This window comes from Lynx canadensis, chromosome A3, assembly GCF_007474595.2.
Source record: "Lynx canadensis isolate LIC74 chromosome A3, mLynCan4.pri.v2, whole genome shotgun sequence".
In the NCBI taxonomy this organism is placed as follows: Eukaryota; Metazoa; Chordata; class Mammalia; order Carnivora; family Felidae; genus Lynx; species Lynx canadensis.
The window spans coordinates 13162750-13178537 of NC_044305.1; the positions used below are offsets into that span (position 1 = coordinate 13162750).

General features: G+C 48.6%; 1 protein-coding gene across 1 annotated transcript in view; it reads left to right on the top strand.

Moving 5' to 3' along the window:
• The window catches only part of SULF2 (sulfatase 2), a 93011-nt gene that overhangs the window by 20466 nt on the left and 56757 nt on the right, over window positions 1-15788 (top strand). The window contains 1 exon segment of the mRNA XM_032592555.1: window positions 384-623. Coding sequence (XP_032448446.1) covers window positions 384-623 — 240 coding nt within the window.

Here is a 15788-nt window from a genome sequence, read left to right on the forward strand (position 1 = left end):
ATATCCTGCAAAAAAAAAAAAAAAAAGATGTTTGGTTTATATGTATGACAAACAGGTTTTTATCTACTCCCCATGAGCACGCAGCGGGACTGGGGACCCAGGATATTTCTTGCACAGGACTACCCCACAGTGCCTCGCTGGCCCATGCTCACAACTAACCGTTGTGCCCCCCCCCCCTCGTGTGTCCCCAGAGATTTCCAAAATGCGCCCCCTCCCCAGGGATGGGGTTAGGAACCACTCAGCGCCTGTCCCCAGTGGTCGCATGGCCCCCTGGGCACCAGTTGGATGGGGTTAAGAACCACTCAGCGCCTGTCCCCCGTGGTCGCGTGGCCCACCGGGCACCAGCTGGGAACGGCCGCACTCACCTTGGCTCCTGGTTGCAGGTTCCATGCAGGTGATGAACAAGACAAGGCGCATCATGGAGCGGGGCGGGGCGCACTTTGTCAACGCCTTCGTGACCACGCCCATGTGCTGCCCTTCGCGGTCCTCTATCCTCACCGGGAAGTATGTCCACAACCACAACACCTACACCAACAACGAGAACTGCTCCTCGCCCTCCTGGCAGGCACAGCACGAGAGCCGCACCTTCGCCGTGTACCTCAACAGCACGGGCTACCGGACAGGTAAGGGGAGCCAGGAGGCCGCGGGCGGGCAGGCGGGCGCGCAGCTTTGGATGTGGGGCCCGGCGCCCCGACCTCAGACCAGCATGTTGACCCTGTACTACAGGGATTGGAGATGATGTCAGGCAGCCCGTGGACCGCTTCATTTTAACTTAAAAGCGTTCGCTTATGCCCGTGGGCCCTAGAAAAACACGACACGAGGGGCGCCTGGGTGGCTCAGGAGGTGGAGCGTCGGACTCTTGATTTCAGCTCAGGTCGTGATCCCAGGGTCGTGGGACTGAGCCCCGCCTGTGGCTCCACGCTGAGCATGGCACCTGCTTGAGATTCTCTCTCTCTCTCTCTCTCCCTCTCCCTCTCCCTCTCCCTCTCCCTCTCCCTCTCCCTCTCCCTCTCCCTCTCCCTCCGTCCCGCTCACACAAGCTCTCTCCCTCGTTCTCTAAAATAGAAGAAAAAAAAAAAAGAATAAGAAAAAAATATATTAAAAAAAATACAAAATGATTTGCCTATAGTAGCGAAAGAACGTGACCTTTTCAAAGCAATTTGAATTTTTTTAATGAGTCCACTTAAAATATGAAATATAATACAGAGAGAGGCTAGAAGTATTTATGTGTGAGTTTGTATTCACCATGTGTTATGTTAGGGACCGGTTTATTGACTTCAGACCATCAGCATGGAAGAAGGTTCCAGAAGAACATTGGGGTGGGAGGCAGGGATGAAAACTGGTGTGGAAAATGGACAGGAGCACGTGTGGGACTGTGTGGCCACTCTGCAGAATGGCCGGGAAATTGACATGGACGGCTTGTCTACACTTGGCCGTCTACACTACCTGGCACGCCCCACCTCTCCTGTGGTCAGTGCTGCAGAGCTGTATCGTGGATGGATACAGAGCAATTAGGTCTTCCGGTCTATCTTGCAGGAGGTACCTTGGTCGGTTCCCAAGGCTCACCTGTCAGGCTGCTGGCCTGGGGCAAAGACACAATTACAAACACTTACCTCTAGCACCATGCGAAATCCTCCAAAACTCCATTAAATTGAATTTTGAAAAAGTGAACACTCCCCACTGAGAGCCGAGCGAGGCGATCGTGAAATCAGACATGGCGGCTGGGATGCTGCCACCCTGAGAAGTCGCGTCCGAGTGACCAGGGGCTTGTTTCCGGGGGAGTGACAGGAGGGGGGGATCGACGCCTCCCTCAGCTGAGTTCAGAGATGAAGCAGCCTTCCAGGCTGGGGGTGCTTTCCCTGGGATACCCGTGTGGCTGGCGGGGCACGTCGGGGTGAGGAACAAGAGGAAGGTGCATCTTCTTGTGGACTGATTCTCCTGCCAGGGTCACCCAGAAAGCGGGGCCTTCTGAGAGAACTCAGAAGGCCTCCATCCCATACGCATAAGCTGTTGGTTCCTGGATCTCTGCAGAAAGCCGCACGTGTCAGAGGTCAGCACGGGCCACCGCGCAGCTGGTTGTGGGGACCTGCGTGTAAATAAAGAAGCAGGACACGGGGGTCCCGCAGCACACCAGAGGGCACCTACGGAAAGGGGCATCTTCTACGCCGGTCCAGATAATTATAGCCATTCATGCCCAGGAGTACCAATCTTCGCATATTTCTAACCTGAATGTGTAGCTGAAATATGCTGATATAAGGGGAAAAAAAACGTTGCCATCATCAGTTTCTTAAAAAATGTACCCCGTGGGCCAAACAAAAGCTTGTCTGAAGGCAGAGTATAGCTCACAGACCCCCTGTAGAACATCTGACTGAAAGGTCTGTGTAGAAAACTTCCGATTTGGATGCTAAAAGAACAGTAAGGACCCTAAGGTGTTCTCATCAACACCCCTTATTTGACAGCCGGACAACTGCAGCCCAGAAAAGAGATGTGCCCAGAGTCCTCAATTGGGGTGCTTGTGACACAACCAAAATGGAAACCGAAGACCATGGGAATTCAAAGCAAGTTTGGAGCATCCTTCACACTGAAAGGAAACACATACCCTGTGATATCGTGGGCGCTCCTGGTGGGAACCGGTGACTAATGCCTTAGAATCATACAGCTGGCGCAAGAAAAGGAACTATTCCAATAATAAATGTTCCTCAAAATTGATTTCCCAAACTTCGTTCTTGAATTTGCACACATCGCCGAGAAGCTGTCTTCCCAAAGCCTTGCTTTCATCCAACTATGCTTACTCGGTATCGCTTCAGTGAAGACTGGGATCATAATGTCCAAGCGTAAATAGCCATACACAGAGCATTTACATTTTTTGTAAAACCGTCCCTGAGGATTTTATTCGTTACAGTTAGAATGCCTCTCTGTACAAGAGACCCTGCTGCAGCGTGACTTTCAGAACTCAGGACCCTGAAAATGCCTGTTTGTTCTGATGGCCTGATGTGTTCCTGGTCATTAAACAGCAAGAGCTATGTACCCTGTATACTTTCCCTCTTTGCCCTGGCAGCTAGAAAGCTCTGACTTGAGTTTTATATTAAGTTGCTGTTTAAGGTGAAAACATTTTAAAGATACCACTAATAATGTTAGTTATGCTGGTCATTGTTGGTTGATTGAGGAAAATGACTGGAAACTAATGAATTGAAAATTCCTCTTAGATGAATTTGATAGGTATGACTCACATTAGAACGTATAACAACCTTAGTCTCCCAAGGACCAGTGGTCAGCTGCTCTTTCTTTAGGCACATTCAACTCTGCGTTCTCACGGGTATTTAGCAAAGTTGGTTGAGTTGGATTTACGTTTGGCTGTGTATGAGACCCAAGAGAGCAATCACTTATTGCTTGCAGTTAAAAGCCCATGCTTCTGGCACTCTCAATAGCCAAATTATGGAAGGAGCCTAAATGTCCATCAACTGATGAATGAAAAAGAAATTGTGGTTTATATACACAATGGAGTACTACATGGCAATGAGAAAGAACGAAATATGGCCCTTTGTAGCAACGTGGATGGAACTGGAGAGTGTGATGCTAAGTGAAATAAGCCATACAGAGAAAGACAGATACCGTATGTGTTCACTCTTATGTGGATCCTGAGAAACTTAACAGAAACCCATGGGGGAGGGGAAGGAAAAATAAGAAAAAAAAAAGAGGTTAGAGTGGAAGACAGAACCAAAGCATAAGAGACTCTTAAAAACTGAGAACAAACTGAAGGTTGATGGCGGGTGGGAGGGAGGGGAGGGTGGGCGATGGGTATGGAGGAGGGCACCTTTTGGGATGAGCACTGGGTGTTGTGTGGAAACCAGTTTGACAATAAACTTCATATATTGGGAAAAAATAGAAAAATTAAAAAATAAAAGCCCGTGCTTCTTTGGTGGTGCTCCACGAACTGACCAGAGACTCAACCATTTGCTTTTTTGAGAATGAAGTATAATTGGTGTATAACATTATATTAGTTTGGGGTACCACCCCTAGCCCTGCCCACCGCCACTGGCAACCACCAATCTGTCCTCTGTATCTACGAGCTCAGTGTTGTTTTCTTGGATTCTTACATATGAGCGAGATCATAACAGTATTTGTCTCTCTCTGGCTTCTTTCACTTAGCACAATGCCCTCAAGGTCCATCCTTGTTGTTGCAAATGACAAGGTTTCACTCACGCGGCTGAATGATCGTTGCTCATCTACATACACCACATCTTTATCCATTCAGCCATCTATGGACACGTAGCTACTTTCCATGTCCTGGCCGTTGTAAATAATGCTGCAGCGGACGTAGGGGTGCAGATATCTTTTCAAGTTCATGTTCTCATTTCCCGCAGATCAATCCCCAGAAGGGGAATTGCTGGATCGTATGGGAGTTCTGTTTTTAATTTCGTGAGGAAGCTCCGTAGCGTTTCCGTTGTGGCTGCACCGATTTTCATTCCGGCCGGCGGTGCGCGAGGGGTTCCCTTTTCTCCACACCCTCACCCACACTTGCTGTCTCTTGTCCTTCTGATAACAGCTGTCCTGACAGGTGTGAAGTGATATCTCATTGTGGTTTTGATTTGCATTTCCCTGATGATGAGTGACGTTCGGCACTTTTTCACATGCCTGTTGGCCACCTGGATGTCTTCTTTGGCAAAATGTCCATTCAGATCCTTTGCTCCTTGTTTGATTAATTGTTTGTGTTTTTAATACTCTGGTTTCTCTTCAGATCGTATAAATCTTTCGCCTTTTACTAATTGTTTGTGTTTTTGCTGTTGAGCCTTAGGACTTCTTTATATCTTTTGGATATTAACCCCTTTTCAGATAAAAGAGTTGCAAACATTTTCTCCAGTTCGGCAGGTTGCCCTTTCATTGTGCTGATGGTTTCTTTTGCTGTGCAGAAGCTTTTCAGTTTGGTGTGGTCCCGGTTATTTATGTTTGTCATGAATTGCCTTTGCTTCTGGTGTCAAATCCAAAAAATCGTCGCCAAGACTAATGTCACATTATGGTTTCAGGTCTTGTGTTCAAGTCTTTAATCCATTTCTAGTTCGTTTTTGTGGATGACGTCAGGGGTCCAGGTTCATTTTGTTTGTGTGGCTGGCTCGTTTCCCCAGCACCACTTATTGAAGAGACTGTCCTTTCCCCATTGTATATTCTAGGCTCCTTTGATGTCAATTAGTTGACCATATCTGTGTGGGTTTATTTCTAGGCTCTGTTCTGTTACACTGATCTGTGTCTGTTTTAACGCCAACGCCATACTGTTTTGATTACTATAGCTTCGTAATACAGTTTGAAGTCAGCAAGCATGATGCCTCCAGCTTCGTTCTTCTTTCTCAAGATTGCTTAAGCTAGTTGGGGTCTTTTGTGGTTCCATACAAGTTTTAAGATTATTTGTTCTATTTCTGTGAAAAATGCCGCTGGAATTTGAATAGGGATTGGGTTGAATCTCCATTGCTTTGGGTACTGTGGGCATATTACAGTATCAATTCTTCCAATCCATGAGCACAGAATATCTTTCCATTTATTTGGGTCTTCTTCAGTGTCTTTCACGAGTATCTGACAGTTTTCAGCATATGGGTCTTTCACCTCCTTGGTTAAATTTATTCCTAGGTATCTGATTCTTTTTGATGCAATCGTAAAGGGGATTGTTTCTTCATTTTTCTTTCTGATAGTTCATTGCTGGTGTATAGAGATACAATGGATTTTTGCATATCGATTTCGTATCCTGCACCTTCACTGAATTTGTCTATTCTAACAGTTATTTTGGGGTTTCTATGTGTGATATCATGTCACATGCAAATAGTGAGAGTTTAATTCTACCTTCCCAATTTGGATGGCTTTTCTTTCTTTTTCATACCTAATTGCTCTGGCTAGGACTTCCGATACTGCATTGAATGAAAGTGACAAGAGTAGGGGCACCTGGGTGGCTCAGTCGGTTGGGCGTCCGACTTTGGCTCAGGTCATGATCTCACGGTTTGTGAGTTCAAGCCCCGCATCGGGCTCTTTGCTGACAGCTCAGAGCCTGGAGCCTGCTTCAGATTCTGTGTCTCCCTCTCTCTGCCCCTCCTCCACTCACACTCTGTCTCTCGATCTCAAAAATAAATTAAAACATTTAAAAAAAAAAGTGACAAGAGTAGGCATCCTTGTCTTACTCCTGATCTTAGAAGAACGGATTTCAGTTTTTCACTGTTGAGTGAGTTAGCTGTGGGCTGATCCTATACGGCCTTTATTGTGTTGAGGTACTTCTCCTCTATACCCACTTGGCTGAGAGTTTTCATCATAAATGAATGTTGAATTTCGTCAAATGCTTTTTCTGCATCTAATGAGATGATCATACGGTTTTATCCTTCACTTTGTTAATGTGGTGTATCACATTTATTGATCTGCATATGGTAAACTGTCCTTGCTCCCCCTGGATAAATCCCATTTGATCCTTTTAATGTATTGTTGGGTTCCATTTGCTAATATTTTGTTGACAGTTTTTGTGTCTATGTTCATCAGGGATATTGGACTGTAATTTTCTTTTCTTGTGGTGTCTTTGGTTTTGGTATCAGGGTAATGCTGGTCTCATAGAATGAGTCTAGCAGTGTTTTCTCCTCTTCTGTTTTTTTGGAGACATTTGAAAAGGATTCATATTAATTCTTCTTTAAATGCTTGGTAGAACTCACCAGTAAAGCCGTCTGGTCCTGGACTTTTGCTTGTTGAGAAGTTTTTGATCCCTGGTTCAATCTCCTTAGTAGTAAGTGATCTATTCAGATTTCCAATTTCTTCACGATTCAGTCTTGGTAAGTTGTGTCTTTCTAGGAATTTATCCCTTTCTTCTAGGTTGTCCAATTTGTGAGTGTATAATTGCCCATAGTATAGTCTCTTAATGATCCTTTGTATTTCTGTGTAACATCTCTCGTTTCTGGTTTTATTTATTTGAGCCCTCTCTCTTTGTCTTGGTAAGTCTGGCTAAAGAGTTGTCAATTTGGTATATCTTTTCAAAGAACAAGCTCTTAGTTGTATTGATCTTTTCTATTGTTGTTTTAGTCCCTATTTTACTTATTTCTGTTGTGATTTTCGTTATTTTCTTCCTTCTGCTAACTTTGAGCTTTGTTTGTTCCTGTTTTCCTGGTTCCTTGAGGTGTAAAGTTAGGTGCTTTCTTTGAGATTTTTCTGGTTTCTTGATGTTGGCATTTATCGCTATGAACTTCCCTCTTAGAACTGCTTTTGCTGTATCCCGTAACTTCTGGGATGTTTTATTTCCATTTTCATTTGTCTCAGGGTGTTTTTTAAATTTCTCTTGAGTTCTTCTTTGGCCCAGTGGTTGTTCCGTTTTATGTTGTTTACCCTCCACACATTCGTGAATGTTCCAGTTTTCTTCTCATGATTGATTTCTAATTTCATACCATCGTGGTGGGAAAAAAGTTGCTTGATCTGATTTCGGTTTTCCTAAATGTATTAAGACTTGTTTTGTGGTCCCACATATGATCTATCCTGGAGAATGTTCCATGTGCACTCGAGAAGAATGTGTGTTCTGTTGCTTTGGAATGGAATGTTCTGGAAATCTTAAGTCCATCTGGTCCAACGTGTCATTTAAGGCCAATGTTGCCTACGATTATCTGTCTAGATGATCTATCCATTGACAGAAGTGGGGCATTCAAGTCCCCTACGATTAATTTATTGCTGTCTATTTCTCCCTTTGGATCTGTCGATATTTGCTTCATATATTTAGGTGTTCCTAGATTGATCAGAGTTTCAGCTGCTCTCCATTTTTCCTTGTACCTCATTGATGAGAAACAAGTCACATGAGCACACGTGACCGCAGAGGAGGCTGGGAAGGGCAGTCTTCATGCTGGGTGACCATATTCCCAGCTAGAAATTCTTTTCCGTAGAAGGAGAAGCAAAGGGGTGCTGAGGGAAGATTAAAATCAAAGTATAGTAACGGTTCACAGCCACTTGTGTATATGATACTCTTTTGAGTACAGGAGATCAACATCATAACAGGTCATTTTTGCAGAAGTATTCGGGATTGGATCGGTTTTCGCAAGAGCCTCTCTTAATCCTTTGACTCCTGAATCTCCCCCTTGTGAAGTACTTACTACTCCCCATCCTTTCTAACAGTCTCTTCTTCAGTTACCTCATAGACCAGAATTTTGTCAGTGGATTTGTGTGTGCTTCGAGCCGTCCTCCAGCATCCCTTTAATTAATTTCACAAAACCTTGCCTCTTTGACAAGATTTGCAAGCTCATTTTGCAATCCCCGTGCTTTCTGCTAGCCCGTGTTTTGCAGGAAGTGAGAGAGGCAAAGCGGGATAAACAGCAGTTTGTTCACGGCTGTTTCTGTGTGTTGGCTTCTCCGGGAACCTAGAGCTCAATTATAAACACCCTGAAAGGGATGAATTGCCTCCTCGGTTTTTACAAAATGCACTCAGTCCTAACTTTCAGCCCATGTGAGCTGCCCGACCGTGCTCTCTTACCTACCCACGAGTCAGAGTTCTATCGTGTTCTTGGAAGGAGATGCCTCCCCGCTCTTCACAAAGCCATTGAGAGCAAGGACTCTGCCTGGGTTCCAATCCTGATTCCACTACTTTCTTTCTTTTTTTTTTTTTTTTTTTTGAATAGGCATTTTTTAATTTAAATTTTAGTTCGTTAACACACAGTGCAACATTGGTTTCAGGAGTAGAACCAGTGATTCATCCCTTATGTACAACGCCCAGTGCTCATCCCAACAAGCGCCCTCCTTAACGCCCATCACCCATCTAGCTAGCCCATCCCCCACCCACCTTCCTCCATCAACCCTCCGTTTGTTCTCTGTCGTTAAGAGTCTTTCTGATTCCGCTTTCTAACTGAGTGAGTTTGGACGAGTCATTTAACTTCTTAGTCTCGGTTACCGCAACTAAGGCTAAGGATGTTACTCAGCTCATAGGGTTTTGTCAGGATCAAATACGTTAGAACGGTGATACAGAGTAAGCCCTTAAGCGGTGTTAGCTCTGAGGATGTGATGAGTTACACAAGCATCGTAGCATCGCACAACCTCCCCCAGACCAGTGTTCCCATGAACGTCACAATGGATAAGCTGATCCATTCAAGTTGTACACACGGCTCCAAATTGGTAGCACGCGCTCAACCTGTCTGGTGATCAGTAAAATGCCAATTAAGCCCACAATGGCCATAACCAATGTTCAGAGGCCCCATCACAGCAAAGTCTGGCGGGGGGCGGGGGGGAGGGGATGTGGGAAAACAGGAATTCCCATACATCAGCTGATTCCCATACATCAGCAGTGGGAATGCACATTGGCACCTCCACGCCAAGAAGCGATTTGGCAATTTCTGGCAAAGCGGAAATAAATCGAGGGCTGTGGGAACGAAGAGGAGGAAAAACGCACGGAGGTGGCAATCACGGATTTCCACTCCACTGCTTTGCGGGTGAGGGGGGACGCCTTTTCCGGCGCTTTCTGGCAAATTAGACAGAAGTGTCCATTGTCTCCTCGTGGGGGTCACGCCTTCTCCTTCCATGTTGCCATCTGAGTCTGGCCGTTCTGAGGCTGTATCCGTGCCCAGCTTCTGCCATCTGGTACAGACGTTCGTAGAGATGTGGGCACTGGTGGTGAGCCTTCAGCCCCTCCCTCATTGCGTTCTAGAATTCGCCGGCTGTGGAGGGGGGCACATCCACAAGAGGGTTCCTTTCCCCTCTTCATCCCCTCACCCTGCTTCATCGTCCTTCAGGGCTCCTGTCAGCACTTAACATATATCTGTATATTTGTTGTTCAGCCTCCCAAGTTGGAACATGTCACCGTCCCCCCTTCAGGACCCTGGTTCAAACCCTGCTTCATCCATCTCTCTGGCCCTTTCTACCACTAACATGCGTTCCGCCATTGATCTCACTGGTTACCTCCCTTCTGAAATGTCAGCTCACTGGGAGCAGGGACTACCTGGGCTGTCCTCTCCCGCATCCCGGTGCCTGGAAGAGGGCCTGCCCCGTCATAGGTGCTCGGGGAGTCGTGGCAGGACCATCATGGATGAGTCTGCAAATTCCATCCAGAGCCAGCAGCTCCCCCCACCCCCACCCTCCACCAGCTTTCTATGCTCTCTCTTTTCTCTCCTGTCTCTCTCCTCCCCACCCCACCCCCATCCCACCATCTCGGCCCCTCCTCCTTTCTTCTTGGCCCTTCTGCACACACACAGAGAAGAAAGGCCTCGGATTCTTCCCGCGAAACGTCCTCTGGGCCCCTGGTGCAGCTGTCCTGCCTTCACAATGGCGGCCTTCTCTGCACTTGGCCTTTCTCCTGGTTGTGCCCCCCGCTCCCTTCCTCTCCCCTCAAGTGGGCTCACACACGCGTGCACACACTGGTCCCTTCTTCCCTCACCCAGCTGCCCCCAGCTCCGGCCTGGGGGTGTGACCACCCCTCGAAGTAGACCCATCTTACGAGGCTCCCAGGCAGCCCCCCAGAGCCCAGGCTGGCCCAGAGCACCCACATTTGTCTTTAAACTCCCGATTCAGCGGTCACTCCCTTTCTCCAAGACCTTTAGGTTTCAAAACAAGTAAAACATTGGTGCAGGACTCTAGAGAATTCGGCTCTGCTTCTAACTCCTTTGTAGCCTTGGGCTGAGACCCGCCCCCCCCCAGGCCTCAGTTTCCCCATCTGTGCAGTGGAGTTACAACGTATACGTGTAAGTTATGCGGTGCCTTTAACAGGACTCCACCCTTGAGGGTCAGGTGACCAGTGCCCACACTTTTGGGGGGTGCTCCCTGGAGCCGGAAGAGAAAGGGGGCCACAGGAAAGACACAGATGGTCACACTTACCAACTTCTGAAAAGCTGGGAGTGAGGCCGGTGGGTGGAATTTCTGTTTGCCCCCGACCGACGCGGGAGCTCTCTCTCTGTCCCTGCCCAGGAGCTGGCGTATGGGTTTCCAGTGGCCTCTGTAACGAAGCCCCACAAACCGGTGGCTTCAAAGAACGGAAATATATTCTCTCACGGTTCTGGAGGCCAGAAACCCGAAATCAAGTGTCAACAGAGCCTCGCTCCTGCTGAAGGCTCTCGGAGAAGATCCTTCCTTGCCTCGTCCAGCTCCTGGTGGCCCTGGCAGTCCCCGGTGCTCCTTGGCTTGTGGCCACACTGCTCCAGTCCCTGCCTCTGTGTTCACGTGGCCGCCTCCCTGAGGGTCCCTCTCTTCACATGGCCTTCTCCTGTCTCCTGTGCGTGTCCGTGTCCAAATTCCCCTCTTCTCGGGACACTTAGTCCCTGGGCGAGGGCCCACCCTAATGACCGCATCTTGATGAGCATCTACGAAGACCCTATATCCAAATAAAGTCACATTCACACACACCTGGGGTTAGAACTTGAACGTATATTTTGGGGGACCCGATTCAACCCCCATCAGCTGGGGTCTTCCGTGCACGCCGTCTTATTTAATCCCCACAGCGACGCGTTGACCTCCGTGCAAAGCTGCAGAGTCTTGAGTTAAACGCGGAAACCTTGCAAGCAAGTGGGGACCCTCAGAAAACCCGCTGCCTCCCCCTTCGTGGTCCGCTGTGGTCCTGAGTGTGGAGCGCTGCGGCCACCCAGCCCGCCGGCGAGTGGCCTTGGTTCTGCTCACCGGGGTCTCTAACTCCCATTTCACTCAGGGAGTCTCTGACTTTGGTGGGCAGTTGAAAGAGTCGTGGAAGTCGAATAAAAGTGACAGGCAGGGTGACTACACTCGGTGGATGTTTAAAGCCTACCTACTGAGCCTCCAAGAGTTTGAGAGGGTTTTCAGGCTAAGTGTGACCTCGCACAGCCTCTCCCTGGTCCTAGCTGCAACTCCCCTGAACATTCTAGAAGGACCAACACTAGAGCTGCTGGGCCCAACATGGTAGCCACCGGCCACTGGGAACTATTTAATTTTAAGTTAATTAAAAACAAATCACGTTAAAAATTCTGTTTCTTAGTCACACGGGGTGCGTTTCAAGTGCCCAGTGCGTGCGCATGGGTGCCAGATCGGATGCTGTAGATACAGAACGTTTTCCATCATCGCAAAAAGTTCTGTAGGACAGCCTCGGGGTAGCGTGTCGTTCAAGCAAAATCTTTTTGGAGGGGGGCACACAAACCTTCCAGAATATAAAAAGAATGACAACAGTGATTTTTAAAAGGCAAGTTGTTCTGGGGCAACTGGGCGGCTCAGTCGGTTGAGCATCCGACTCTTGGTTTCGGCTCGGGTCGTGGTCTCGCGGTCGGGGGATCGAGCCCCACATCTGGCTCCAAACTGAGCGTGGTTGAGAGCCTGCTTGGGATTCTCTCTCACGCTCTCCCTGCCCCTCCCCCACTTGTGTGTGTGCACTCTCTCTCGCTCTCAAGAAGAAGTTTTTTTTAATTAAGAAAAAAATGCGAATTGTTCTTATCGAGCCTTGGCCATGCCCAGACCTTGCTCCTGGTGCGTTACATGATTTATCTTAATGCTCACACACGCCTTTGAGGCGGATGCCTCTCCTCCTTCCTGTACTGTTCCCCCTCAAGTCTGAGCACGGCGATCTGGTTCCTTTGCCCTTCCTCTCCAGGCCTTCCCAGGCATTCCTGTGGCTGGGTCATGGGTCAGGTTTCAGGACCAAGGGCAGCTATGCAGGAGGGCTCCAAGCTGGGGCCTGTGGGCCCTCCTGTCCATGGACAGGTCCTCATTCTCTGAACACTTGGCACATCCCAGCCCTTGGCCAACAGATCACTTCCGGCAGAACCCTCTGTGCTGTTGCAGGGGGAGATCAGAGTAGGAGGGCTTTCAGCAAAGGAGGGGAAACTAGGCACACCTACGCGTCAGCCCGCCCAAGGCCGAAGAGGGGTCTGCTCTCTGCCAGGCCTGTGTGAGCCCTTTTCTACCCAGAGAAACCAAAGTCCAGCGTCTCGAGGGGCCAGGTGGGGAAGGGGGCACCGCCCCACAGCCCAGCCAGATGTGCCCATTGGATGATGGGTGGGCCCAGAGGTGCCAGATCTTCTGATTCGTCACAAGTGTGGTACCCAGATTTTTATGTGAAATTGTCCAGATTTCAAATGTGGACCGTTTGCTGTACTTTAAAGAAATAAAATAGGGGCGCCTGGGTGGCTCAGTTGGTTGAGCCTCCGACTTCGGCTCAGGTCATGATCTTGCGGTTCGTGGGTTCGAGCCCCTCTGAGCTGTCAGCACAGAGCCTGCAGGCTGCTTCAGATTCTGGGTCTCCCTCTCTCTCTGCCCTCTCCCGCTCATGCTGTCTCTCTCTGTCTCTCAAAAATAAATAAACATTAAAAAAATAAAGACACCAGGCAAACCCAAAGCAAACACACCTGTGGGATGGATTCAGCCCACAGGCCACGGGTTTGCAAACTTTTTTCTAACCTGGTGGTTCCCAAGGGAGCACACTGCCCCCTAGGGGCTCAAATCTATGAAAGCGTTTCTGGTGGCTCTAAAAGTTGGGGATGCTGCTGGCCTCCTGGGGGGGGGGGGGCAGGAACCAGGGACTTTCGGTGGCCTGTTGTGCGCAGGAGAGCCCCACGGGGCTCCCATGTTGCCTTGGGCTCCTCGTGGCTTCTGAATCTTCCGCCAGATCATCGTATGAGGGGATTCTTTTACGTTTATTGTGATCTGAGCCTTAACCCTAAATCCATTTTATACGTAAACACTCTGAATTGTCCAGGAAGCTAAGTGAGAAGTAAACGGAAGGACTATCATACCTCAATACAGAACTTTTCCAGGAGTCATGCCGTATTACTGAAAATCTCGGCGCTGAGGGTGGGGCCACCAAAAATATTTGAATGGCCCCTGCCGCGGGCCCACCCACTCTACACCTGTTCCTCACGCTCCTCCAAATCTGCGTCTCGTCCAAGCCCCAGACTATTCCCTCGCATCTCCTTGACGGATGTGCTCAGAAGCTCATGCTGAAATTTTTCTTTGTTGTAAATTGCCTTCCTCTTACTCTGCTTATAGACTGTAGTTAGAGCATCGTATTGATGTTTTTGGAAATGATGTGCATAAGTGGCTTTTGTTATGTTTAGATTTCTTCCAGGAGAATAAGGGACTGTTACAAAATACTTGTCATAGAAATGGACATCAGCCTAATGGCATCGAGCGCTGCTCTTTGAAGGATCAGCTTCGTGTCAGCGTCCTCCGAGGTGATAATTAAATATCCCATGATCGACAGTCTCCCCAGGCCTTGTTCTGAGGGTCTGTTGGATTTTCTCCCCACCTCCCCACCCCCTACCCGCTCCATCCTTCTGGACAAAACCATGCTTTAAAAGGGGCAGAAAGATTTTCAAATACAGCCCTTGCTGATGTTGACTCGGCCGGTGATAAAACCTGTCCCTAGTGCTGGGGGAGCCTGCCCTGCCCAACTCGTCAAGTTTCCAGGACATGCATGGGCCCCCGGCTTCACCTGCTGGACATGCACGGCCCTCCCAGGGAGTGTGCGGCCAAGGCCAGCATTTAATTCGAGGCCCAGGCAGCTCGCCCTCCACCTCTCCAACCACGACAGCTCAGTCTTCCTCGATAGCAGCGACCTCACCAGAAACAGGCAGGCGGCGTGCAGGAGTGAAGGGACATGGCAGACAGCAGCCTTCGGCCTCTGCTTACTCCTTGCCCCTGCCTCTCCCCAGCCATTAGCTATTTCTCCTCCCCACCCAGCATCAAGAGGAAGGAAGCTTTGAAAAATGGAATTCTGGGGCATCTGGTGGCTCAGTTAGTTAGGCGTCCAACTTCGGTTCAGGTCACCATCTCACGGTTCGTGGGTTCAAGCCCTACGTGAGGCTCTGTGCTGACAGCTCGGAGCCTGGAGCCTGCTTCGGATGCTGTGTCTCCCTCTCTCTCTGCCCCAACCCCGCTCGTGCTCTGTGTGTGTGTCTCTCTCTCTCAAAAATAAATAAACGTTAAAAAACAAAAAGTTGTTAAAGAAAGAAAGAAAGAAAGAAAGAAAGAAAGAAAGAAAGAAAGAAAGAAAGAAAGAAAAAGAAAGAAGAGAAAAGGAAAATGGAATTCTGATCATGTCATTCCCTGCGCGAGACCCTCCCCTGGCTCACCGCTCTTAGAATAAACTCACCACTCATCAAAGCTGCCAAGGCCTTGCACAACCTTGTCCTGCGCCCCTCTCTGACCACATCTCCTACCTCTCTTCCTTTCTAACAGCACTCAGATCCCTTCTGCTTCCCCGACCTCCCTGCGTGAATTAGCCCTCCCCAACCCCTGTCAGTCTCTATCATGATACCTTGCTTTATGTCCTTTGTAGGATTTATCATCCCGTTGAAATTATCTCGGCTGTTGTGAATTTAGTTCTTGCCTGTTTTGTTCATACCGTATCCTCATATCCAAGAACAGTGCCAGTCAAGTACTGGGTACCCAATAAAGATTTGAATGAATGGATGACGCTTCAGCCTTAGGCTTGAAGCAGAAAATGAGAGCAAAATGGAATTTGGATTACTGTCTCCCTTTCCCAGCATTCAGAAATATGAGTGCAATTAGTTCAGGAAAACTTAGCTGAGTCCCCTTACTCAAACATTGTCATCAGAACCCATCTTTCTGCTTCTCGAATTTTCTTTCATCTGGCTTAACTTTATTCCTTGGAAGTTCTCCTTTGTGACCTTAAGATGGCCCTCACTGGCCCCACCCCTCCAGCACAGCGACCCTGGCTAACAGAGAGAGCCTCTTCCTAGTGCTCCAGCGAAAGTCTCAGGGGAGGCTTTCATTGGCTCAGCCAGGGTCACGTGTCTCTTCTCTACCCAATCACGGTGGCCAGGGGAGGTGGGACACCCTACGCCTTGCCCAGGAGCTGGGAGCTAGAATATGCACCTCAGAAGGCACAG